The sequence below is a fragment of the Cuculus canorus genome, chromosome 3 (genome assembly GCF_017976375.1).
Source record: "Cuculus canorus isolate bCucCan1 chromosome 3, bCucCan1.pri, whole genome shotgun sequence".
NCBI lineage: Eukaryota > Metazoa > Chordata > Aves > Cuculiformes > Cuculidae > Cuculus > Cuculus canorus.
The window spans coordinates 82849465-82873950 of NC_071403.1; the positions used below are offsets into that span (position 1 = coordinate 82849465).

Below are 24486 nucleotides of genomic sequence, written 5' to 3' on the forward strand. Positions count from 1 at the left end.
CTGGGGAGTCCTCCAATATTCAGAACCCAAAAGGGTTTCTGAATATTATCTACTCGAAACACAGAAAAGTTAAGGAGCTCTCTTCTATGACATATATGCACGTACAGCATATTTCAGGCTGACAGAACTCTGGAACAGGCTGCCCTGTTATGGAGTCTCCTTCTCTGGAGATAGTCAAACCCTGCCCAGATGCCTTCCCATACAACCTGCTTGTAGGTGAACCTGCTTTAGCAGAAGGGCGGAGTAGATGATCTCCAGGGGTCCCTTCTAGCCCCAAACATTCTGTGATTCCATGACTGCAAATGTTCAGCTGGGTTATAAACTCCTCTTTTAAAGCATGAAGGAACTTTTGTTTCCTTGATTGCCATCTAGTGGAAACTGTGCTGTCTGCATTGCATTACTCATAACTGCATTTCTGTCTTGGAGCTCATTTAGCTGAGCAGATGGTTGCACCATTGAAATAACAGGCAACTTATTGTGCATGTATTGTGTTTTGTAAGTTATATCAAGGTCTCACTAGGTCAAGAGATTACATGGTAAGGTGCAGAGTGGCACAGGTGCTTCTGAGAAATTTACTTTTCACCAAGATCAGTAAATGGTACTAGCAAGAGGTGAGGTACCAGAGTGGAAGCATTCACAGACCTGTCTGTCTCTGAGGTCACAGCTTATTCATGATGGACAGTTAAGATGCAAATTGCCTGGTATATAGGTCAATATTAATAAAGCTAAGGTGTATTTTCTCCAGTTGAAACAACTGTATTTTGAAGATAACGCTTGTACTATTTTAGAAGGTTATAACTGCATTATATATTATATAAATGCATAATAACTGCATTAAGATGTGTTGCTGAAAAAGTGGGATTATATCATAAAAAAATGCCATTTATTTTCTCAAGTCATAATTTGAGATGATTTGTTGTGTTCCTCAGGATATTACAAGTCTCTGTAAGATGTACTTTGCAAACACTTTGAAAAGTCAATCCAGATTCCTAAAAAGTACCACAATTATTAATTTTTGAGACTGTTCATTCATGTGCAGACACCAGAACGCTGGTTAGATTTCAACTTTACATTCAGAGACACATTTGTTCTGAGCCTTATTCCTGTGATGTTTTTTCTTGCTTCTTCCCTGTTTTTCAAAACTTCAGTGGCTTTCTGTCAAGAATTTTATTAGATTTCAAGGATTTCATTCCTTGAAAAATCAGCTAAGTTTCTAGTATTTTTCCAGGCTTCCTTATATTGAAGTTCCACCAGTGCCAAGCGTTTTGGCACTGAATTAGTGTATCCGTGCCATGTCCTTGTATCCACTTGTCTCTCCCTTTCTCATCAGCAATCTTTCACTCACTTTCTTCCCTGAGAAGGACAAGATTTCTCTTGCTGCCATCCTGACATACTTCACGCAGCCTGATCCAAACCTTTGCTGAAGCAGTGCATGTTATTCATGACCCCATGGTGATGTTGGAAAGCAACCAAAAACTTGCTATTCAGAAGCCTTGAGACATGAGTATCAGCAGCCCATAGAGAGAACTGCTGACAATTAGCCTCAGTAGTTAAGCAAAGTGGTTTCCTTTTGCCTTGAAATAAAAGCGTATGCCAAGAATTTCTAGAATTTCCCAGATAAAGTGCATAACTGGAAGCTTTTTATAAGTCTCCTTGTCACTGGATTACATTAAGGCAAATTAAATCAATCATTGGGTCTTTCCTACTAATAAAGAAATAATAATCTTCAGGATACATTTTCTTAATGTTGTGTTTTTCTGTATAGGAAAAAATAGCTCTCAGTAGAAAATTCTATAGTAAAATCTTTGTTAATGTTTTCCTTCCTCATTTTTTCCTATTTTTAAATAAAGATATGCAAAGCCTTGAGAAGTTGCTGAGGGATGCAATAATATATGGACAGCCTCGAAGCCATAGAGCATGGAGAAAAATTATCATCCTCGTAGAGGGCATTTACAGGTATGTTTGTGTTTCAGAAACATGAATACTCTATCATTTCTGAGGGTAGAATGTTATCATGAATGAAGTGAACGTTGACTCTACGTATCTGAGAGAATTCTTGATGACAGTGGATGTTAGAATAACATTCTGTAATCTTACAAATATGTTTATGTCCACTACATTAGTCTGAATGCTGGTGTAACTTGTTCTAGTTAGGTCCTGTGCATTGTTCTAAACGTTGATTTAGCAAAGACAGTGGAGTGGGAGATGTACCGTGAGAGCAAGACAGAGCATCAGCTGGTGCATTTTGTCACAGGTGGGATAAAATTCATGGAGCTATAGTAGGTGAGAAGTTTTGCTAAGTGAGTAAGCTGAGTTTTCTAGGGTTGTTTGTTATGCGTGGACAGTTCAAAAGACAGCTATGCAGAACCAATGAAGTTCCACATGCTTAGTTCTTACCCAGCTATTGGAATCTAAAAACTCAAGCTAAACACAGGCCAAGTGATATCACAGCATCTTTCTCATAATTAGTGTTGCATCTAAAGTACTTACGTTTTAACAGGAAAAACAGAAAAAAAAAAACCCCACAGGCTTTCAAATAATTATATTGTGATATTTCATGTAGCCTCAACCTCTGGAGGAATTTGAATGAGAGAAATTACTTTGAGAATCCATCAGATAGTATCAGAATCAATAATACCATATAATTATAGAGCACGCTAGCAAGACAGCTCTGGTTCACTAACGTGATGTATGTTATACTCAACCACAAGGACACACCATCACCACAGTTGAGCAGCAAAGCAGAAACACCAGGCAGGCTCACTGTTGTGAGATAGATCTTGGTAACCACTTAAGTCAGGAGAAGGTTTCTGGGAGGCAGTCATTGAGCTGGTTGATGGCATGGAGAGGGAGCCACTGGTGGACAAGGAGCAGGGAGAGGTGGAGATCATGAAGATGAGGGAAGAGCTGAAGAAGCAGCTATCTGGACAGTACGAAGGTTTGCAGGGATCTAGGCAAGGCTGCTGAGATGATGACAAGAGAGGCAAGGGGAGTAGGAGAAGGATAGGTTCAGGAGTAGCAACACTTGCACCAGAGAGCAAGGAACCAGAACCACTCATTTACAGGATATAACATAGTTTATGAAATCAACATTAAACTTTCTATGTAGGGATCATGTTATGTGTTGCTGAAATACAAACAGTCTGGATGGCAGTCATTTATGCCACTATTGAGAAATGCTAGCATAGTTGAGCTGATTACCTTTTTCATAAGGAATCTTTTATAATCTCATGTCATCACAACGTCATAGTTGTCAATGCTTTCTGTTTACCTAACGTTTTCCATCTGCAAAGAGAACAAATCAGTCCTTATCTAAACATTTGTCACTCAGAGCTGAAACAGGTCAGGAGCAAATCAGCTGATCCAAAGCAGACTGACCGTCTCCTTTCAACCAGAGTAAACAGAGCAAAACTGCAAATAAACATAGCTTGGCACTACTAGAAGAAAGCTCAGATTTAAGGACTTTGATCATGCAGAAATTAAGTGGACCACCAAGATTTTACTGACAAATACTCCCATCAGTCACATGGCCTACAGAAATTGCTCCAGCTGCTGAGCTTTGTTCACTTGTATATCCTTTACCCTGGGTATTGACTACCAGGGAGCAAGAAAGTAGACTGGTAACACAGAAGCATGGATTGGTCCAAGCACTAGGGCAAACCCACTGCTAAATATTTGCAACAATGATAATTATAATTATATTCCCATATGTGTATTTGATATAGAGATTTCTTTTTCTCTAGTTTTGCAGTTCATTTGCAAAGGATATTTCATTCTCAAAACTTTGAAGAACTTTCTGTTGGAATGCAAAATAAAACATGTTAAACCTCAGAGAACCTCACTAAAAAGGAGGCACGAATTTCCTTCAGCCCCGTAAGAGCTAAATAATATTAAGACCACTCATGCCCTGTGTGTATATGCTTGTGAAAAGCACAGAGTAAAAGAAAAACAAAGCTCAGCCCTCTAATAGTGTCTCATTGGAAACTAGCCCTAGCAGTAGCTGGGTTGGTTGGTTAGCTGTTTCCATAGTCTAAGCAGATCAGAAATTGAAGATTGTGGTTTGGTTGCAAAGCAAGTCTGCTCTGACTTGAGTGGAAGTACCACCACACCCTGTGGCATTGTATGCCATCACTGCCAACCCCACACATACGCAGCTGATCTCTTCTTATATCATTGCTGAGAACAGACTCACACACCACGTAGTCTAATCCAGCAAGTAGCTAATAGCATTTCATATGTTAAAGAAAAGCTATAGAAAGACATATTACAAATATTCTTTCTTTTTGTGTGTGCACGTTCTTTCCTTTCTTGGCCCACGACTTTGAAGGAGACTAAAACTTTCCAATGCCATATTGGCTAATGTTAGTTTTGAAAACTTGCCAGATGCCAAATTAACATTTATCTAGAGGGTTTAAGAGGAGGTAGAGTGTCTTTAATGTATTCTTCTTACAATAGCTAATACTGCCTTTTTTTTTCTTAAAGGACTTAAGTTAGGCTTCAAGGGCAACGAATACAGAATTTAAATAACTTGGTCAAGGCCATTATCCAAGTTAAGACATCTTGACTTGCAAGTTTGACTTGGCAAATTTTTACAGAAATGCTTTTTCCAGAGACGCAAAAGAAACACTAAGCTTTCTTTCTTTGAAAAAATAACGTTATATAGGAAGCGATAGTCTCAGTATGGTGAAGTCAATGGCATGGAAAAAAAAAATTTGCCTTCTATTTCCATTAGGAGTATGTTAAAGTGTTTGCTTTGTGCATGAGCCCAGAGTTACCAGCTGGCAAAATTTGAAAAGGGTCATTGTTAGCCAAAATGAGCATTTTTGGAAATCAGACTTGTTTTTGAAACCATAAGCAGTAGTTTCTGCTTGGTTGCAACGGAAGGCAGAACTGGCCCCTTGTCTTGTGAAGTACTCAAGCTACGTGTCAAATAAATGGCAGTAAGTACACGTTTGTTTGCTTTTTAACGCCTCTATTACCTTAAGAAGAGAAAAAAAGCACTAGAAGTAAGTGCAACTACTAGAGAAAGCTGATTCCGAACTTGGACTATCCTAGGAGCAAAGATATGCCATTTGCATTCCAAACTGAAAGAGATCATCTAGCCATCAATCTTCAGTACAAAAAAGCACGAATGAGTTTTGGCAGTGTCCAGGGCACAAGTTAAACTGACTTAGTAAATCATATTTCTATTATTTAAATTCCAGATGATGTTTCTCTTGGCTTCTACCATTTCCAGTTTAGGATTAATCAGTTACAGTGTTCTTACATGATTTGTGGTACACTTGGACTTTCTTGCACACAAATGTACCTGGGAGTCAGATAGGCCAAGGCCCAGGGCCGTGGTTATGAGGCACCAAAAACTGATCAAAACAGATTACTTTTCAATTTTTTTTTCCTTGCTTTTAACTTAATTAGGGTATTTTCCCTTCCAGCTCAGAAAACAGTTCTCTGATCAGTTAGATGTTGTCCAGTGCCTTTTCACGTGTTACTAGTTCTTTGGGATTCAATGCCAATACCATAGAAAATCTATCAGGATTAATTTTTATTTCCTGGGATTAAGTGACTGGGCTTCCAGAAAAGAATAGGGTAATATTTAATGTCTTTGGCTGGGGAGCAGCATTAAAGTTTAACATTTCTATCATTTCAGTGTATGGGGTTGTATTTGGGCACCAGGTTGGAAGGTTTCCTTAAAACTATTGTTTGAAACCACAAAACAGAGATTATTGTATGAAGGTGCAAGGGTTTTGTACGAACACAATAAGTGTGTAAACATTGAAATTGACTACATACGTCTTGGGACTAACAGGTCAGGAAAAGAGGGATTTTCCCAATTACAAAGTAGCCTGTGAGGGGAACAGATAAAGTTTTCAAATTTTGAAAGGGTAGTTGTACTAAAGGGCATGTTTAGAGACATTTAGGATGCAATTAAGAAGGAGATAGTAGGTTGAGTATTGGTAAATTAATTTTCCTGACAGAAAAAAATTGAAATTGTGTTACCATAGTAGGATGTAGAAAACTCTTTTCCTGAGAAGCTACAAAATAAAATGAACAAAAAATACCAGTATCCAGTTAAGAGCGAACTTGTGTTCCAAGCAAAGTGACCAGCCCAAGTGCACACCTCCCATCTCTCAAAGCACGTGACTCCACAATTTATCAGCTGCATCAGTAAGAATCTCAGGTTTTTGGTAGGTTTCAAATCAAGCTTCAAAATTCAATGATCCCAAAATTTTGGATTATTGCCTCACATAGAATCATAGAATGGTTTGGGTTAGAAGGGACCATAAAGATCATGTATTTCCAAGCCCCCTGACATAAGCAGGGACACCTTCCACTGGACCAGGTTCCTCAAAGTCCCATCCAGCCTGGCCTTGAACACTTCCAGGGATGGGGCATCCATGACTTCTCTGGGCAACCTGTTCCAGTGCCTCACCACTCCCACAGTAAAAAATTTCTTCCTAATATCTAATCAAAATCTCCCCTCTCTCAGCTTAAAACCATTATCCCTTGTCCTCTCACTGTGCTCCCCAATAAAGAGCCCTTCTCCAGCTTTTCTGTAGACCCACTTCAGATACTGGAAGGTGGCTATAAGGTCTCCCCAGAGCCTTCCCTTCTCCAGGCTGAACAAGCCCAACTCTCTCAGCTGTCCTTGTACAGGAGGTGCTCCAGCCCTCTGACCATCTTCAAGGCCCTCCTCTGGACTCAGTCTGGATGTGTGGACATCTGGAAGTAGATTCAAACCGAGTGTGTCCTGACGCAAGATTTTGTGCCCGCCTGCTGAATAAAGGAGATAAGGGTCAGCTGCAATCTAGAACCTTTGCATCTCTACCACCAAGCTAATAATTTTTGCCACAAGACAGGATGTAACACCATGTAATGAGAGTGTCTGACTCAGTTAGAGCCAGCTCATGCTCATCTGCATACAGCTTTTTCCATGTGCCCTGTGTGCTTGAGCAGACCTGGAAACAGATCAATAGATTTGTAGAAATGACACAGCCAGACTGAGACAGAATGATTACAGTTCACTTCTGGCTCCAGTTTATACTCGGTCGACATCAGTATTTATGGAAGGATTTGGTAAACTTTTCATTTGCGCTACCCAAAGGGTTATGTGAAATGAGCTTTATCTTGGATCAATTCTAAACAGTGTGTGTTCGTATCACAAACCATCTCCCAGGGTCAAAAGAGAAATCAAGAGCAGAGTAGGCAGCAAAACAGCTCTCATCTCTGCCATCACAAGGGCTGGAGTCTGTTTGAATGCCAGCACGGAAAAAGTACACCAAACCAGCAGCACTTTATCTAGTCCATGGACGCTTCAAGGCTGTATTAGGATCTCTGTCAACTAATACAACATTTATGTCAGTCAGCATCTTTCAAGTACAGTAAATCAACACTGAAACTGAACACAAGTGCCTTGTTCTGCTAAACATCTTAGAGTTCGAAGATAAATCTCCTACTTCTAGCAGTAAGAAAAATTGTCATTAAATCCTCTTAATGGTTAAATCTTGCAAACAGCCATGTACCAGCTCTGTGTATTCTGAGATTCAGCAACAACTTTACTTCCATTCCACAATTAAGCAGCAAATCAAGTCCTGCATCTTTAATTTACCATTTTTACTCTTTTTGAAGATAAATGCTGTTTCTCCTATCTGAATCCCCACAAGCTATTAACCTTAATGATGCTAATGATGCCCACGTATAAGTGGAAAAGCTATTACTGTCCTTCTCTCCATCTTGTTATTCTAGCTGGTCTCCCCAAATATTGCTGGAAGGTGGAGCGTAGGATGCCTATTTTCTTCCCTCTGCAGGGGTGCTCCTTGGCACCACTCTCTGACCAGATAGCCAGCCCACAGGACAACCAGACGCAGCCAAAAGCTGCCATGCCCCAGCATGTGTAATGCTGCATACCTAACCACAGCCAGTGGCTCAATATAGTTTTTAGTTGACTAATGCTTTGACACTGGATTACATGAGGACTGCAGGTTCTGCACTTGTATTCATTAGGAGAATTGCTGTGGTGGTTAAAGTTGCTTCTTCCTCAGCTGCCATTTGGGAAAAGTGAGAAAGCCGAGCCTTCAGGAGCTTGCAATACAAGCCCACACTTCTTTGCTACAAGAAACTGTGGCACTGATATACAGCCCCTCTTCTACGGCTGGGCAAGATATAAGGGTGAGATTTACCAACAGCCTCTTGACAGCCAAAAATATGCCTCTGGGCACACACACCCAGGCTCTTCGAACCTCTCAGCACGAACTGTACGGGCAATTCTTGTCCATGGCTGTTCCCCTGTAATGTTCCTTTAAACTAATGCACACTCGCAAGTCTCCTTCAAAACTGGAGATCAAGCTGTTTCCGAGCTTAGTCAGGAGACCAAAGCATGTAGAACTATAATTGCCCTGACCCTTTAATGGTACCAAGCTTCCAGCTGCATAGTGCTGCTAGAGTGGCAATAAAACAATTTGTGAAAGCCACTGGTCCAGGATCTAAAAATTGCCGAGAAGTTATGTTGATTGCACTGCTCTTTTGTACGGGCTATTTGGGAACAAACTTAATGTTTCTGCTTACCTGAAACTCTTGCAGCATTTGCAATTGGATATACCTTAGCCATGAGACTTAGCCACAGAGCATTGATTTTCCTGCCCCACAACACACTCACTTCATTTTTAATAGGAGGTATTTAGCATTTAAAGACTTGCTCACTGGAGTTAGCATGAAAGAATATGGTTAACACATCACAGAATTAATATTGAGTGCACCAGAGCATATCTAACCATTCCTGCAGTCATTTCACAAAGGTTTTCAAGGCATAAGTATCTGCAAAGCAATGCTACTGGTACACCATCTTTACGGGATTAGAGTACCTTACTTCTTTGTCTCCCGGGGCTTTCATTTTGCTGTACAGCTCTGCTGTGCCTTCTAACTTTCTGACATGATTACCAACAATACGTCTCTTCTTATTTCTACAAATCTCAAACCCTTAGTGGAAGTTCAGCATATTTCTGTTTCCTGTAAGAAAGGCTGTAAGAAAGTAAAAAGAAAAAGAACAGAAACTTTTTTCCTTTTGAATACTAGGTAGCAGGCTGCTTTTCCTAAAAGGTAGATACTGGGGAAAACAATTGGCTGGAGAGGAAAAGCAGAGCTCCCTTTTCTAATCCCCGATTCTGCCCACTCTGAAGACGGAGGGTGCTTTGAGTTACGGCAATGTCTGCATTTCAGGTGGCTCGTCTCCTATATGTGTTAGACCCAACTGCTTTACACCACAATAGTTTGCTCTAGAGCTGCTACCCCAAAATATTGCCACAGTAGCTGATGATGAAGTAAGCAAGGATAAGACTGAACTACAGTGGTTCCTTATAATTCATTACAATATTTGTTTTGTACTGAATTGTAATGTGCTGCTTTGGATGAGCATATTCCTTTGCTTTATACCTTTACTTCTCTTTTCTGGCATGCTAAAAATTTGCAAATGTTCAAAGACTTTTGGATTGTTTGAATTCTAAAGCTGTTTGATTGTTTTATACTTATGTGCAAATGGGAAAGGGTTGCAATTTTCCTTGAACTGTAAATACAAATTGAGGTTCCAGAAGACCTTTCATGGAGTAAGGTAGTTAACACCTTTATTTTCCTTCTGTGTCTTAAAGAGAGTAGAGGGTTTGTTGCTCAAGCAGGATTCTTTCCATCTGCAGCATGGAAGGATCTATTGTACGCCTGCCAGAGATAGTATCCTTGAAGAAGAAATACAAAGCTTACCTCTACTTGGACGAAGCTCACAGCATCGGTGCAGTGGGTGCAACAGGCCGAGGAGTTGTAGAATACTTCGGTATGAGCCCTGACGATGTTGATGTATTAATGGGAACATTCACAAAGAGCTTTGGCGCAGCTGGAGGATACATAGCTGGCAAAAAGGTAAAAAGAAAACACAAACATTTTAACACTGGGGTGGGAAGTATCTTCTTACTACGTATCATCTATTTCATTATCTTTTTACTTTGCAAGAGTACCAGTCTAAAATTAGTACCATTTCTGTCTGCACCCCAAATGACATCAAACAGTCAGACTTTCTTATTTTTGTCTCTTTTTCATATTATGTAATTTGCTTGGGTAGTGTATTTCTGTGCCACACAGATGATTGTTGTTTTTCTTGGAAGTGTTTAGACATATGGTTGGCTAAATATACTTCACTACATTTATTTGCATGCAGATTGCTCGTTACTTTCTTTCATATTTGTAAACAGTGTGTGGAGCAATACTGAGAGATTAAAGCCACAGTTTCATGCACTGGTAATAAAATTCCTAAACAGTTGTGGATTTGTCATAATTGCATTTTTTAGGAGGATGAAGAAAGAGGGTTACTGAGGGCCTTTTGCAATAGTAAAATCCACATCCTCAATTGCTCTGTGTACATTAACAAAACAACCTCTTGCCAGCAACAGATGTCAACAAAAAGCTAAACTGAGCTTGTTTTAACTGGGGGTGTAGAAGAAAAGAAAGCATAATCAGCACCATTGTGAAACATCATTGGTTTTGTTGCTTGACAGAGATATCAAGTAGTTTCTGATTATTTACCCTTTTCATATCCTGCCGAATGTACTTCTTAAGTAGTTTGCTGAATGAGTGGGAAGCCTGTTTAGACAGCCCATATGGTTGTTGTCAGTATAACATTAATAAGGGTAGTACTTGACAAGAATAAAAGGGCTATAAGAAAGTATAAAGTGTATATTTCTTATTGTCTCTTTTCGTTTTGTCCCTGGAGATTTTAAATGAGACTACCATAATACATCAAGAACCAATTTTCTTTGTTTCTGTTCCTTCCTGGATTTGTATCTGAAGGTTTAATTCTCATCAAAGAAAATGTGGATAAAGTATCTAGAAATTATAGGAAGCCTAGATCCATGGGAAGCATCTAATCCTCACAAGTTTTCTTAAATGAAAGTGGGTCACTCTTTCCACACCCATGTGTATCATTAAGTTTTTCTAGGAGCAGAGATTGTGTTCTTAGTTATACAAGGAAATGTTAAAGCAACTATACCAACTCTAACTTGACTGTCCCTGTCACACTGATGCAAACTTTCAGTTCAAAGAAACTTATATGCTAATAGCCAGAGATAAAGCCCAGTAAGGTTGCTTTTCCTGGGTTAGGTCTTGTGGCAGAAGAACTACACTGATGTCATGTAGGCTTTGCTGCATCCCCAGAGAGGAACAGAGCAGTATTTTAAGTGCAGCTGTTCTTTGGTCTTTAAATTATTTTGGCTCCTTTATAATAAGGCTTAGCACAGAAGTAAACATCATTCTGTTCCAGACTTTTGTTTCAGCTGTAATTGCCCCATTAATATGATGAAGTACTTGCCCCTGCTTGCTGTTTCTTCAGACCATGTATTAACAGCAGCAGCCAAGAAAACAAACCAATAACTAGTGAAATGTCCTTTTCCTTTTGCATGTTCTCACTCCTGCAGTAGTTAAGAGGGAGATCTGCTGTTTGGCCAGCTCAAAGCTCATTCATGCTTTGTTTTGCTTGTGTAAGGACCTTGTGGACTTTTTACGAACTCATTCTCACAGCGCTGTGTATGCCACGTCTATGTGTCCACCTGTAGCAGAGCAAATCATCAGGGCAATGAAATGTCTCATGGGTCTAGACGGGACAACACAAGGTAAGCCACTTTCTTTAACTTCACTTACTTCAATTAGTAACAGAGCATCTACTGTGTACAGATGCACACAAAATGTCAAATCAGGAAATAAATGTTACTGTAAAATTAATATCCAAATCATCATACTTCTAAGTACTATCAACTCTATTTCTGGGCTAAATGCTGTCAGTTTAGCTTCCTTGTAAGTGTGAGCCTTCAAAATGGCAAGCAACTTAAGCATGCTGCAGCATCTCAAACCAAGTCTTTTATGTTAAATAATAGTATGAGAATACATTTATAGTAACTTTTACCTTGCTCAGGCATTAATTATGGTGTTCTGAAGCTAGAAGTACATTTTGTCCAAAAGAATTGACTAGTTGGTGTCTTTACAGAAAATTTGGTTTATTTATTTTCCTCTCCTGAAGTTGCACACGCAGCTACTCTCTAATCCTCTGTGCAATATGCTTTCTATGCAGCAAGCAGTGAAACAACTGTGTGACATATCCATCTACTACTGTTTCAAAGTGATACTGAAACCTATTTGTATTGGGTTTGTGTGGCAAGGTTTTGGTAGAGGGGGGCTACATGAGTGGCTTCTGTAGGCAGCTACTAGAAGTTTCCCTCTATCTAATGGAGGCAACTGGCTTCAAGATGGACTTGTCGATGGCCATCAGCCATGGTGCCAGCACCTCTAGGATAGCATAGCTAAGAAGGTGGGGAAAAAACCTGTGCATTTGCAGCCAGAGAAATGAGTGAGTATATGTGAGAGAAACAACTCTGCAGACACCAAAGTCCATGAAGGAGGAGACGCTGCAGGTGCCAAAGCAGAGATTCTCCTGCAGCCTATGGTAGAGACCATGCTGAGGAAGGCCGTGCCCTGGATGATAACAGTGGAGCAGAAATCCTCCTGCAGACCATAGAGGACCCCACCCCAGAGTGTCTGGGTACTGAAAGGAGGCTGTGACCCCATGGGAAGCCTGCACTGGAGCAGGTTCTTGGCAGGACCTGTAGATCTGTGGAGAGAGGAGCCCACACTGGAGCAGGTTTTCTGGCAGGACCTGGGACTCTACAGAGGACCCACACTGGAGCAGTCTGTTCCTGAAGGACGTGAAAGGGACTCACACTGGAGCAATTTGTGAACAACTGTAGCCTGTAGGAAGGACTCGTATTGGAGTCTGTGGAGAGTTGTCTCCTGTGGGAGGGATTGCATGCTGAAGCGAGGAAAGAGTGTGAGGAGGAAGGAGGAGTAGAAATAATATGTGATGAACTGACCAGAACCCCCATTCCCCATCCCACTGCACTGCTCAAGAGGAGGATGCAGAGAATTCATAAGTCCAGTTAAATCCAGGAAAAAGAGATGGGGGGGACACATGTTTTAAGATATAGTTTATTTCTCATTATCCTACTCTGATTTGATTGATAATAAATTAAATTAATTTTACCCAAGTTGAGTCTGTTTTTCCCATGACAGTAACTGCTGAGTGATCTGTCTCTGTCCTTATCTCCATCTACTAACTTTTTGTTGTATTTTCTCTTCCCTGTCCTGCTGGGGAGGGGAATGACAGAATGTTTTTTGTGGGCATTTGACATTCAGACAAGGGCAATTCACCACAATATTCACTGTTCTAGAACTTATATCTCAACGCAGAGAAAAGCTGGTGGTTTTTGGATTTGTATTGTTTTTGTCAGGAATGTCTTTGAGTAGTGTCATTGTGCAACATGCAGCTGAAGGTACAGGTTCTGTCCTGAATTGCAATCTCTTTTATACTGGTCCAGTGGCACAGCGCCGTGCTGTTTTCTCTTATCGTGTGTAAAGCTAACAGAGTAACTCTGTATTTGTCCTCCCTCATAGATACGACCGGGGTAAGGTGTGAATGGAAGGGAAAAAGGAGTATATGAGAGCAGGTAAAAAAACTCATCTGCACTGTTTTGTTTGCAGTGCCCTAGATGGTGTTTTCAAACCATGATAGGCACGAGGCTAACAAGACGTTTATCGCAGTCCTTCAGTGAGGCCATAATTTACAAGACCCCAGTGTTCAAGAGGAGGGATAGAGAATCCAGTCCCAGTGCCAAATTTTGAGTTCAAAAGCAAAGCGCGCACAGCAAAACTCCAGTGCAAAGCGCGGACAATGAGGAAACGATGCTTTTGTCGCTTTGGCAGAGAACTCCAAGCATAACAACTGTTTCCAACTTGAAATTTGCAAGGTCGAGGTTACTTGTGCTGATGCCTACACCCTGCTCAATACAAAAGCCCAGCACTGACCCGTTTCTTCTAGCCTGTTCTGCTGCACTGCTCCCTGCCTGGCTCTAGGAGATGCTTGCCGTCAGAGGGCGGTCTTACCCTGAGCCTCCCCAAGAGGTAGGCACTCGTATAACAGATGCAGCATGCAAAATATTAAACATACAGAGGATTTCCAACCCTTCAAAGCCTCTTGAAAATCATCTTCAGCCAGCGTGATTCTTCATACAGCTCAGTGCAGGCTAATAGGAGAACGTGGTTTAAGATGTAGTCTTTTACGGTGTGTGTGTCTGACTGTCTCTAGAGCTAAGAATCTGCAGCGGTTTCCCTTCCAGAAGCAGTGGTGTTCAATGACATGATGTTTGTACTATTGCACAAAATACGTGTTTATTCAGTCTTCCTCAAATCCTTTATGAAATAACGTAGACTTCTGTCAGTTTTTTAAAATTCACCTTGTAAATGGAAATGCAAATGAGTAGAAAAGCAAATTAACAGATCATATATCACAACTTAGAGCATTGCACAAAGGCTAGCAAATTGGCTATGATCTATAAAAGCATTTCTTATTCTTCTGAGCCAGACTCATTACTTTAGTCTATTGTCTTTTCTTTCATGTGGGCCTCCGTTCATTAGGCTGTCTTGTGACTACAGAAAAAAAGAACACAACCCAAAGCACAGGAAAAAATGTTATGCTGGACCACACTACAGTGCTGCTTTGGCATCAGAGAAAGGAAGGTGGTGGCTTAGAAAGGAGGAGGTCTAGAAGGGAGAAAGCACTGTCTCTTCTTCAGTATTTTTGTTTCCAAGGACAACAGCAGCCTTGTCTGCGTTCTTCTGGTCTGCTGTCATAGAAAATGGTGAATCCTGCATGTGAGCCATCAGTGTGAGACTATAAGCCATATAGCACAGACACATACCAGAGAAGATTCAATGGAACCAGAGTTGCCATAAGGTGCGATGGACCCTTTGTTGTCTGGAAGCCTAATGAACTGATAAAAGGAATTTATTTTGTAATTTTTTTCAAGTAGCATTCTCTTCCCATAGGATGATTTGGGGAATAATTTATAAAGAGTTCTCCACTGAGGGTTTGTCCTACATGGGCATATCTGTACGGAAGGGAGCCTTGGAAAAAATGCTTGAGTGTTTTGGCAAAGAATTAAAGTAGAGTCTGTTAAAAAGTTCCATGTTAACTTGAGGGTGCTACTTGAAAAGAGTATGAAATAATGGGATGACAAATGTGTTAACCCACCTTGTTCTTATGTTCGAACTTCATGACTGACTCCTCAGTAGATTAATAGAAAACTAAGGGAAGAAGACTGATTTGGTCATTTAAATTGCTGCTCTGAATGCTCTTGTTCTATATTATTTAGCACTTCACTCAATCTTCTTTTATGTTTTTCCCAGATATCATGCTTTTACATTCTCTTCAATTTCTTGCTAGTTATTTTCCACCAATTTGTTAAGCAGCTGATCCAGGAAAGAGTAGAATAGATAGAATTATATAGTGGGTAATGCCAGAGGCCTGAAATGCAGTGAGACATAAGTAAAAAGATACAGAAATGATGTGGTATCTCCCACAGAAACCATCCATAAATACATGGTTATGGCCCATATCAATATTTGTAATGGCTGTGAGATATTAATGTCATGATAACGTGATGGGGAGGGTGCTGTAGAGCCCACAACCAGCTACTGCAGTTTCCTTGTTTTGCCATATTTTCTGCAAGAAATGCTGAATTAGGAGAAGATAGTTCCCTCAAAACTGATATGCATAGTTATTCCTGTCTGGGAGAGATAGGTAGGCTGGGGTCACTCTGACCGAGTCCTTTGTTACTTGAGTGACTTATATCAGAAGAGACAGAGAATCACAACAAAAATTGCACACGTATTTCCATTTTCCTGTAAAACCATATTTTTAGTAGAGTACAACTGCTGGCATTTTTCAATGCCATGTTTTACAAGACTCTCTGAAAATCCACAGCTTGTAGAACAAGATACGTTTATTCTTGGTAACATAATGTCATAGCTCCTGTAATAGAGTTGCTCAAAAGCGTATGAACTTCTGGCAGCTGTATTTCCTTTAGTAATGTCATAAGGCAGCAAGTTCCACAGTTCAGTTCATATAATCCATGAAAAAAATATCATTTTATCCCTCTTAAGCCTTTGTGGCCTTTTCATCTCAAACTGTCTCTCCTCATTTATTAGGAGATATGGGAAGCAGAAGTTCCCATGGCAATTATTCTTTATAATTCATAATATAGATATTCTTTATATGTTCTCCTCATGGCTTCTTATTATACCACTGGAGATACCTCAGGAAACTCAGCAGCTGCCTTAGTGGTTTTATCTCTATGATGAGACTGTAGTTGACTCAGAGTGTTTGGAACCTGTGCAAATTTTCAAGCACACTTACTTGCATGCAAGACAGCCTCTCCAGCTGTGACCTTGGACCTTTTTCTTTCCCTTTCTGCCTGAGAATACCAAAAGCATATTGTTATGCTTAAATTTGATAGTTAAAAAGTAGAACTACTAGGTGAACAGAGTAAAGACTGCTAGAAAACCTAAAGCAATTTTCTTGGTGACTTATAATAAATTATAGTGGTTTAAAAAGCAAAATCACAGCATCTGCAAAGGCATCATTTTTCTGTTTAATACATGGCAAATGGTGATTCATCAACAGCAATAGACATTTTTCAATTGTGCTTTATGGGATGCTGAAAAAATTAAAACTCTATCCTCAGGAATCTACTCTTCTTGTTATGTTACAAGATAATTACTGAGGTTACCTAGATAGAAAGTGTTTCTTTAAAATGTTCATTTACTTTGCCATTTGTGATAATTGTTTTGTCTTTTTGCAACAACTAATTTTCATTTTTGCTTTCAGCAAACTTTGAGTTCTTCCATTTGAGCTCGTTCAGATTGTGAGAAGCTGCAGAACACTGCTTTCTGTTTTGGTTTGGCATTGAAAAGATCTGTTGTTAAAAGGTTCCTTTTTAAAACAATTCCGTCTGCTTCAGATTTTTTTATAACTAGAGGACCAGCTTAAAATGCTCAGTTTCCAACATTTTCCACTGCTATCTGTGCTCAGCAGTCTTTTGAAAACATTAGCTTTGCCTGTCAATGTCCCCTGTAAATTCAAAAATTTGGTTTCAAATCACTACAAGGCAGCACTGGTGGCAGGAAGGGCAGTCTTGCCTTCCTTTTTGCCTTTCAAACCCTGCCTATGACCTTATTCTTTCCCCTTTTCCTCATGCCAGCATTAGTGCAGCCATGCAATGAACTGAATCAGAGAACTGATCTAGCTGAAAAATAACGAACTCTCCCACAAATGGTTAGCCTGCAGCCAAACTGGCTCCCTGAGCCAATCTACCATGTGGCTATCCCAGTGCCAGGACAAGAGCAGCTGGACCTGAGAGGAGCAATGCCTTTTGCCGCAAAATAAATCTGTGCCAGACTGAATTGATGATGAAACTATAGCTGGAACCTTTCATACTGCAAGCTACTTAGCAAGAGACTCTTTAAACCTGTTCAAAAAGGCTTACAGAATCTATCACACTGAAGGACAGCTTTTTACTCTTTCCTCTCAAATTCTCATTTTGTTCCTTCATTCTGAGGTGATTGCTTCTCTTGGGTCCTCATCAAGCAGAATGTTTGAAGTCTGGCTTAATTTTAAGTAAGTTAGTATTCCCAATAAGTATGTGCTTGCATTTGAAGTGCTTAAGTGAATTTATTCTCCGTTTGCTCTACATTGGTTCCATGGCTACGGTTCCCAGTCACTATGATGGTGAAGATGTTAACAATGATGATATTCTGTCACAATTATTATTTGTCTGAGCTGAACATAATGTTCTTCCAGCAATGGATGATGAAACAGAGCTAAATTCTACCATCTACTCAAAATGAGTGAGACACACTGTTCCAGTGGAGCCACTTGCCGTGCAGTCCACCTCCTAAAGGAAGCTAAATGCATCCACGAAGGGACAGTTGATCTGAATGAGCAGAGGTTTGAAGTAATAGCATTTGCAGTGATTTGCAAGGACTCTGAGAGTTGACTAAATCCTACCTCAAATTAAGTCACCTTTTCCATACTTGAAGTTACACAGGGCTGTAGTCCTCTTGCAGTCCCTACCCCTGGAGGAATGTCCCCTGCATTCACAAATAAGGATTAACAACAGGCAGAGGCGGGATGTGATCAGATTTGGATGTGACTTGTAGCCTGTCTCCCAGCAAAGAAAGCTACACTTTCCCCAGGGACAGCAACAGGCAGATACCTTTTAAGGGTATCTTACATGCTGGGATAAGGTGTAAGGATTCCTCAACTACCCCAGGTGCTGCTGCTGCCTAAGGAATCTGGTGCTGTTACCAGCCTAAGGAGCACAAAGGAGTGAAGTGCCTTTTCTAACAGTATTTAGATCACTGGCATTTCAGAAACACCTAATATGATACAGATGGAGCACGTTGCACACTGGCTAGCTTTCAGCAATGGGAACTGATGTGCTTTGTGATTAATCACCCGTGCTGGGAGTAAATAAGGCTCAGTAAAGGCTGACTGCTCTGTCCTTGCTTTTGTGCAGGGCACTGCACTTACATTACGTATCTGAATATAGATAAGATGATGGGTAGAATAGCTGACTTTTTCAGGAATAAAGGTAAAAATGACAGAATTTGTACAATTTTCTCCTTTCTACTTTATTTGAATTTGCCGCTTTTTCTTCCCTTAATCTGCTCTAGAAAGTGTTTTGCAGAAGTGCACAGTTAAAATTGGACTGACTAAATAAGCCCTTCAGGACTGAATTAAGCAGCTGAATTAAGTTGAAATTACTAGCTTTCTAGTTGGCATTAGATTGTAGAAGAAAATATCTTCACTTCTCCCCAACTCACAGCAAAGTTATTTTTTTATAAGGACTTTTTATCTGAGAACGTATTTCCTCTGGGCACCCCAGTTTTATAGCATTCTATTTGTGATTTAATGCACATGGAGGTACATGTGTGTTACTCTTCTAATGGAACCAGAGGAAGAAAGAAACTGTCCATCTGCAAAAGTTTAGTGGGGAAGAGCTATTGTTTTCCAAATTTTTTTTGAGCCTATGAAATTTGGCCTTTTACTATCTAGTTGTTAGTAGAGGAAGGCAGGGAGTGGAGTTCTCCATCCAAGCAACACAGATTGAATAGACGCACTGACACTGGTATGTAAAAGTTTGATTGTGTAACTAATTATCTAGAAAGACCCTATGAAACAACAGCTGGAGAAGATTAAAGCAGGTGGATTTGTGTCTTGAAGAGTCCACTGCATGCCAAAAAAGTATGGCGTGGGCTTATCTTTCCTGGAATGAGTGCAGGGAAAATAGCTCTCTCTCAATTAAAATACACCTGAGATCTTGATATGAAAGTCCACAGGTTGCTTACTCCTTTTTACAATATACTGAGTCAGGATTTCCAAGGGTAGGAACCTACAGGAAAAGTTTGAAGGTAGAATATTTGTGCAGGAATTAAACACAGCTTCTCTGCTTATTAAAATCTTGCAGGAGTGAAAAGCAGACATCTCTGGAAGAGGAAAACAAACTTTTGTTTCAAAGAACTGACTCTTTTTCTGCCAGGATAAGGTCCTCATCTGGCATAAATAGAAAAGCTCTTCTGAAGTGTGTGGAGCTGTGCCAGGTAACACCCACCTGAGATCAGACCCTCAGACACATAGCAAAACTCCAGAGCAGCTCCTCTTTCAAACCACGACTGAAGCCATAGCTTGGTGTGTGACAAAGCATCTATCACGCCTGTTATTCCAAGTGGCTCTCTTAAAAAGCTCATTGCTTCAAAGAAATTACAAAAAAGCCACTATCTTTTATCATTTCTCTCTCTCTTGCCTTCTGTTTGTATTTTTCCTTAAACTGAACCATATTAATTTTGAGCTACAAAGCCTTCTAAAAGTCTGCAGAAAATATTGAGCTAATATTGGTAAAATAAAATAATGTGTGTCAAATAAAAATATAATCAGCATTTTTCCCAGAATGGCCAACATCTTAGAACTTTGCAGTAAACCAAATATTTTTAAAGCAGTGCAACAAACATAAACTCTAAATTTGCCAGCAGTAGGTGGATTGCAGATGCAGTAAATCTGGTTTTGTTGTACTATCCAGGTGATTAATCCTACATTTCAACAAAATCCCAGTAAGTTGGCTGTGTATCACTGTATGTTCCAAGCAATGTGAAGATAACTTGTGACATTTAGGAATCCTTTATTGTTCAGTTTTCTCTCTTTCTGTCTCTTCTTGATTCAGCTAATAAAAAGATGTAGAGCTCTTAATGTGGTCATGCTCAAACTTAGCTGAAAACACTGGAGCATTAGTGATTTTAGTTTCAATTAGCTAAGGGTCAGTTTTCCCTGTCCAGGCTGTTTTCTCCAAACATATGCTGTGTTGTGCTTCACACGTTTTATGGAATATAACTATCTGGATATCCTGCATGCTGTGCTATAAACTATTTTCATAGACCATAAATGCTCAAGGATTTTCCAAATTTAAGAATTTTTAAACAAATATATTTATTGTCTAAGGATCTGATCTTCTAATTAGTGCCATACAGGTAAATTCTTACACTCAAAGATGGAGTTATATTGTTTTAGCTCAAGGGTCTCTGCAGATTTTCACGGACTAAATAATAAAGGACACAAGACAGCCTCAAGAATCAAATAGGTTTTTAACTGTGATGTCTTTGCTTAAACATACCACAGTGAACTTGAACTAAGATCTGATTCTAAACTGAATTGATCATTCTTGCACTGATCTAATCTGTGGGTGGTGGGGGGAGGGGAAAATTGGGCCACTGAGACCAAAATAAACATTTTGCTCAGATATACCTCCTTATCTGTCATTGAGGGTCCCTTAAAGGAATGAAAAGAGTGTTGAAATACAGTTACAAACTTTCAGGGGTTTTATTGCTTTTATCAGGACAGTATATAAGATGGCTGTGTATGTTATGTCTGTATGTGGTCTTAGACCACAAAACTTAACTTGAGAAAGGAAAGTGTTGACACTTGGTAAAGAAATAGGTTCCTCCCAGCCACCCACCCGCAAATACAGTGTGTGTAGCAATCATCTCCTAATGTGCTTTTTTTCCCTCCAGATATATGCGAGTGCTCTGATCTTTTATTTGGCTCTTTAATGCATCCCTGCAAATAAAATGACTATTCTGGGGTGCTGCTAAAACATAAAAGTGGTTCTTTTGCATCAGCACTGGCTGGCTTGAAATGAGAGCTGTGGGGACTCTCAAAATGGGATCCATCCCATCACCAACTGGATGGGGTTTTAGATGTAGCAAGGAAAGGCTAGAAAAGGAAGAGGTGTTCATCTGTTGGGGGTGGCTGAAACTCACATTTCAGCTCTAATGTTTCCTTTGCTGAATTTCCACATCTTGCTTTGGAGCCTAAATTTCTGGTACCTAAAATAAGTAGAGACAAACTGATCAACTCTGGGCCATGTGCATTGCCTGGAATCTTGCATGGCTGACGCTTTGTTTCCAGCTTTGCAGTAAACAGCTGAATAGAAAGGGGACGGCAGCAAATCTTAAACTGCACTTGCCAGGAACATCTGGATTTATGAAAACTTTCCCTAATTGAAAACCTAGTAGTTTCAAAGGCTGTAGATTGAGAATTTAGGAACTAGCTCAGGGGCTGCTAAGATAGAGAGAAGCAGCAGTGGTTTTGACCCCAGCCCCAGTTTAGGTTAGTCTCCCTCTCTCCACCTTGTAATTCAGCCATTCAGGAGGTACTAAAGACATCTTTACAAATTTTAAGAAGGGAAAACTTTCTCTTTTTAGACTTCAGACACATTATTCTGTGGTTCTTCTCTAACTCCCTTTTCTTGCCATCTCCCCTGCCCCCATTTCTCCTTCTCCTTGTCCTCAGTATTTCCTCCTGGTTCTTTGAGATCTACTACACCAAAAATATTTTTGGAAATACCACAGACTATTGTTTTTATTAGTGACTGGAAAGCTTTGTAGTAGGATGCTTTTGTGTTTCATTTGTTTTCCTTGCTCTGGCACAGCTGTTTTTGTTTTAGCAGCATTAGAGAGATGGTTAAACTATTTGTGGCCTTTTCTAACCCAGCAGATCTTTTCCACTGAATGCTTTAAACTGAATGACTGAAACTGTAACTAACAGGTTGTCTACATGGGTAGTTTTGTACATAAAGTTACAAACGCACCGGTTTTATGAGATCTTTTAATTTGTTCAGCAAAGCACTGATCACTGTGAAGCAAGTCCCAGTTTCCCTATAAATTTCCCAGCCAGAACAATGACAGAACCTTGACTCAGGAAGATACAGAACAGATGAAGCAGTAGATCTTATTCAAACCTATGCATGCTTGGAAGTGATTAATGGAAAAGAGGTTTATGTAGCTGTGGTGATCCCCACCTTAACCAAGAGAGAATAGGAAAAAAGCTACTGCAGGTTGATGGGTAGAATGTAGTTTGAGGACAAATCTGACGACAGTGGTGTGTAGTAGATACAAATGCCTAACTGACCACTGAGGACACAAGGAGGAAGATGGGAAATTAGGAAACAGGCATCCAGTCAGAGAAAGGTGACAGCAGAAAGTAGTAAATGAAGAATGAAGTGAACAAAAAGTAAAGTAAAATGAAAAAAAGTAAATGGAGAATGAAAATATACACATCCGTGCAAAGGCACCTTAAAAGCAGAGGAGGAAAGAGGAAATTAGTTGTATTGGGGGCTCCGGTGTTCATGTCGGGTGACATAATGTGGTATTTTAAAGTACGGGCAGACAAATGGCAACAAAATGAAAGGTAAGAGTGTAGCTGAGATGTGTCTCGCTAAGTCCCACACTTAGCCAATGTTCCCAATGCCTCTGCTGGGCAGTCACAAGCAGCTGCACAGCAATTAGTTTTAGAGAACTGATCTGTTTGACTTTAGTTTGGCAGTTTTCTTTATGTCAAGGTGAGGCAGCCGATGGACTTGGCTTGATTCATCATGTGGCTGTGTTAATCTAGGACTAGTTCTGGGATGGCAGTGGGAAAGAGCATCTTGTGGATACTGGGCAGACAACATCATCCCTGTCAGCACCTTACAGCACTGGAAGAGCAGTGCCTATATCAGCCTACTGATAAAATATAATGCAGTTAGAGCGGGGAAAGGACATACTATATCTCCTACCTACAGTAATGATGGGTGTGGTTCTTTCCTTTTGATACCATGGGTGAGGAAGCAAGTACACTTGTCAGAAATCACCTCCTTAGTGAAACTGCAAAAGGAGAACTAAACTTGTGTCTGAAAGTCTTGAATGACTGAAGTCTGTTGTGAGATGATTCTAGCAAGATAAGAGAAACTCAGCAGAACTCAGCAAGGGGTTGCATATGTAGACACATATTAAAGTAACTGAAGTTATGTTGCATGCTGGTAAGAAACTGGAAGATCAGACCTTGTGGAATAACAAAGTTTATACCATGCTTTTCCTCTGTCTAAAAGAATTGCAACAAATGCATCAGCTTGAGCTGACCCAAAATGCAGTAGTTGTTTCCCTTTATAGTGAATTATGTTGAGAAAGAACAAACTCTACTTGCATATCATGTATCCACACAAATATAGAACTACTTCCTTACCGGTGTGTGTCATTCAGTAGGCTTTCACAGAATCACTAGATTGGAAAAGACCTCTAGGATCATCGAGTCCAACCACTCCTATCAACCACTAAACCATGTCCCTGAGCACCTCGTCTAGCCGTCTTTTAAATACCTCCAAGGATGGTGATTCCACCACCTCCCTGGGCAGCCTCTGCCAGTGCCCGATGACCTTTTCTGTGAAATTTTTTTTCTGATATCCAGCCAGAACCTCCCCTGGTGGAGCTTGAGGCCATTCCCCCTTGTCCTGTCCCCTGACACTTGGGAAAAGAGGCCAGCTCTCTCCTCTCTACAACCTCCTTTCAGGTAGCAATAAGGTCTCGCCTCAGCCTCCTCTTCTCCAGGCTAAACAACCCCAGTTCCCTCAGCTGCCTCTCATAAGACTTGTTCTCCAGCCCCTTCACCAGCTTCATTGCCCTTCTCTGGACACGCTCCAGAGCCTCAACATCCTTCTTTTAGTGAGGGGCCCAGAACTGAACACAGGATTCAAGGTGCGGTCTCACAAGTGCCGAGTACAGGGGCAGAATAACCTCCCTGGACCTGCTGGTCACACTGTTTCTGATACAAGCCAAGATGCCATTGGCCTTCTTGGCCACTTGGGCACACTGCTGGCTCATGCTCCGTTGGCTGTCAATCAACACTCCCAGGTCCTTCTCCTCTGTGCAGCTTTCTAGCCACTCTTCCCCTAGTCTGTAGCACTGCATAGGGTTGTTGTGACCCAAGTGCAGGATTCGGCATTTGGCCTTGTTAAAACTCATACCACTGGTCTCAGCCCAGTGGTCCAGCCTGTTCAGATTCCTTTTGAAAAGCCTCCCTACCCTCCAACAGATGGACACTTCCACCCAGCCTAGTGTCGTCCGCAAACTTACTTAGGGTGCATTCGATTCCCTCATCCAAGTCATTGATAAAGATATTGAACAGGACTGGACCCAGCACTGAGCCCTGGAGGACACCACTTGTGACCGGCCTCCAACTGGAGTTAACTCCATTTATCA

General features: G+C 40.5%; 1 protein-coding gene across 2 annotated transcripts in view; it reads left to right on the plus strand.

Annotated features, from left to right (window-relative positions):
- Nucleotides 1-24486, plus strand: part of SPTLC3 (serine palmitoyltransferase long chain base subunit 3) — a 76594-nt gene that overhangs the window by 46359 nt on the left and 5749 nt on the right. For both annotated transcript variants that reach the window (XM_054063597.1, XM_054063596.1), the window contains exons 7-9: nucleotides 1851-1956; nucleotides 9684-9903; nucleotides 11519-11645. In XM_054063597.1, coding sequence (XP_053919572.1) covers nucleotides 1851-1956; nucleotides 9684-9903; nucleotides 11519-11645 — 453 coding nt within the window. The remainder of the gene's footprint in view (nucleotides 1-1850; nucleotides 1957-9683; nucleotides 9904-11518; nucleotides 11646-24486) is intronic.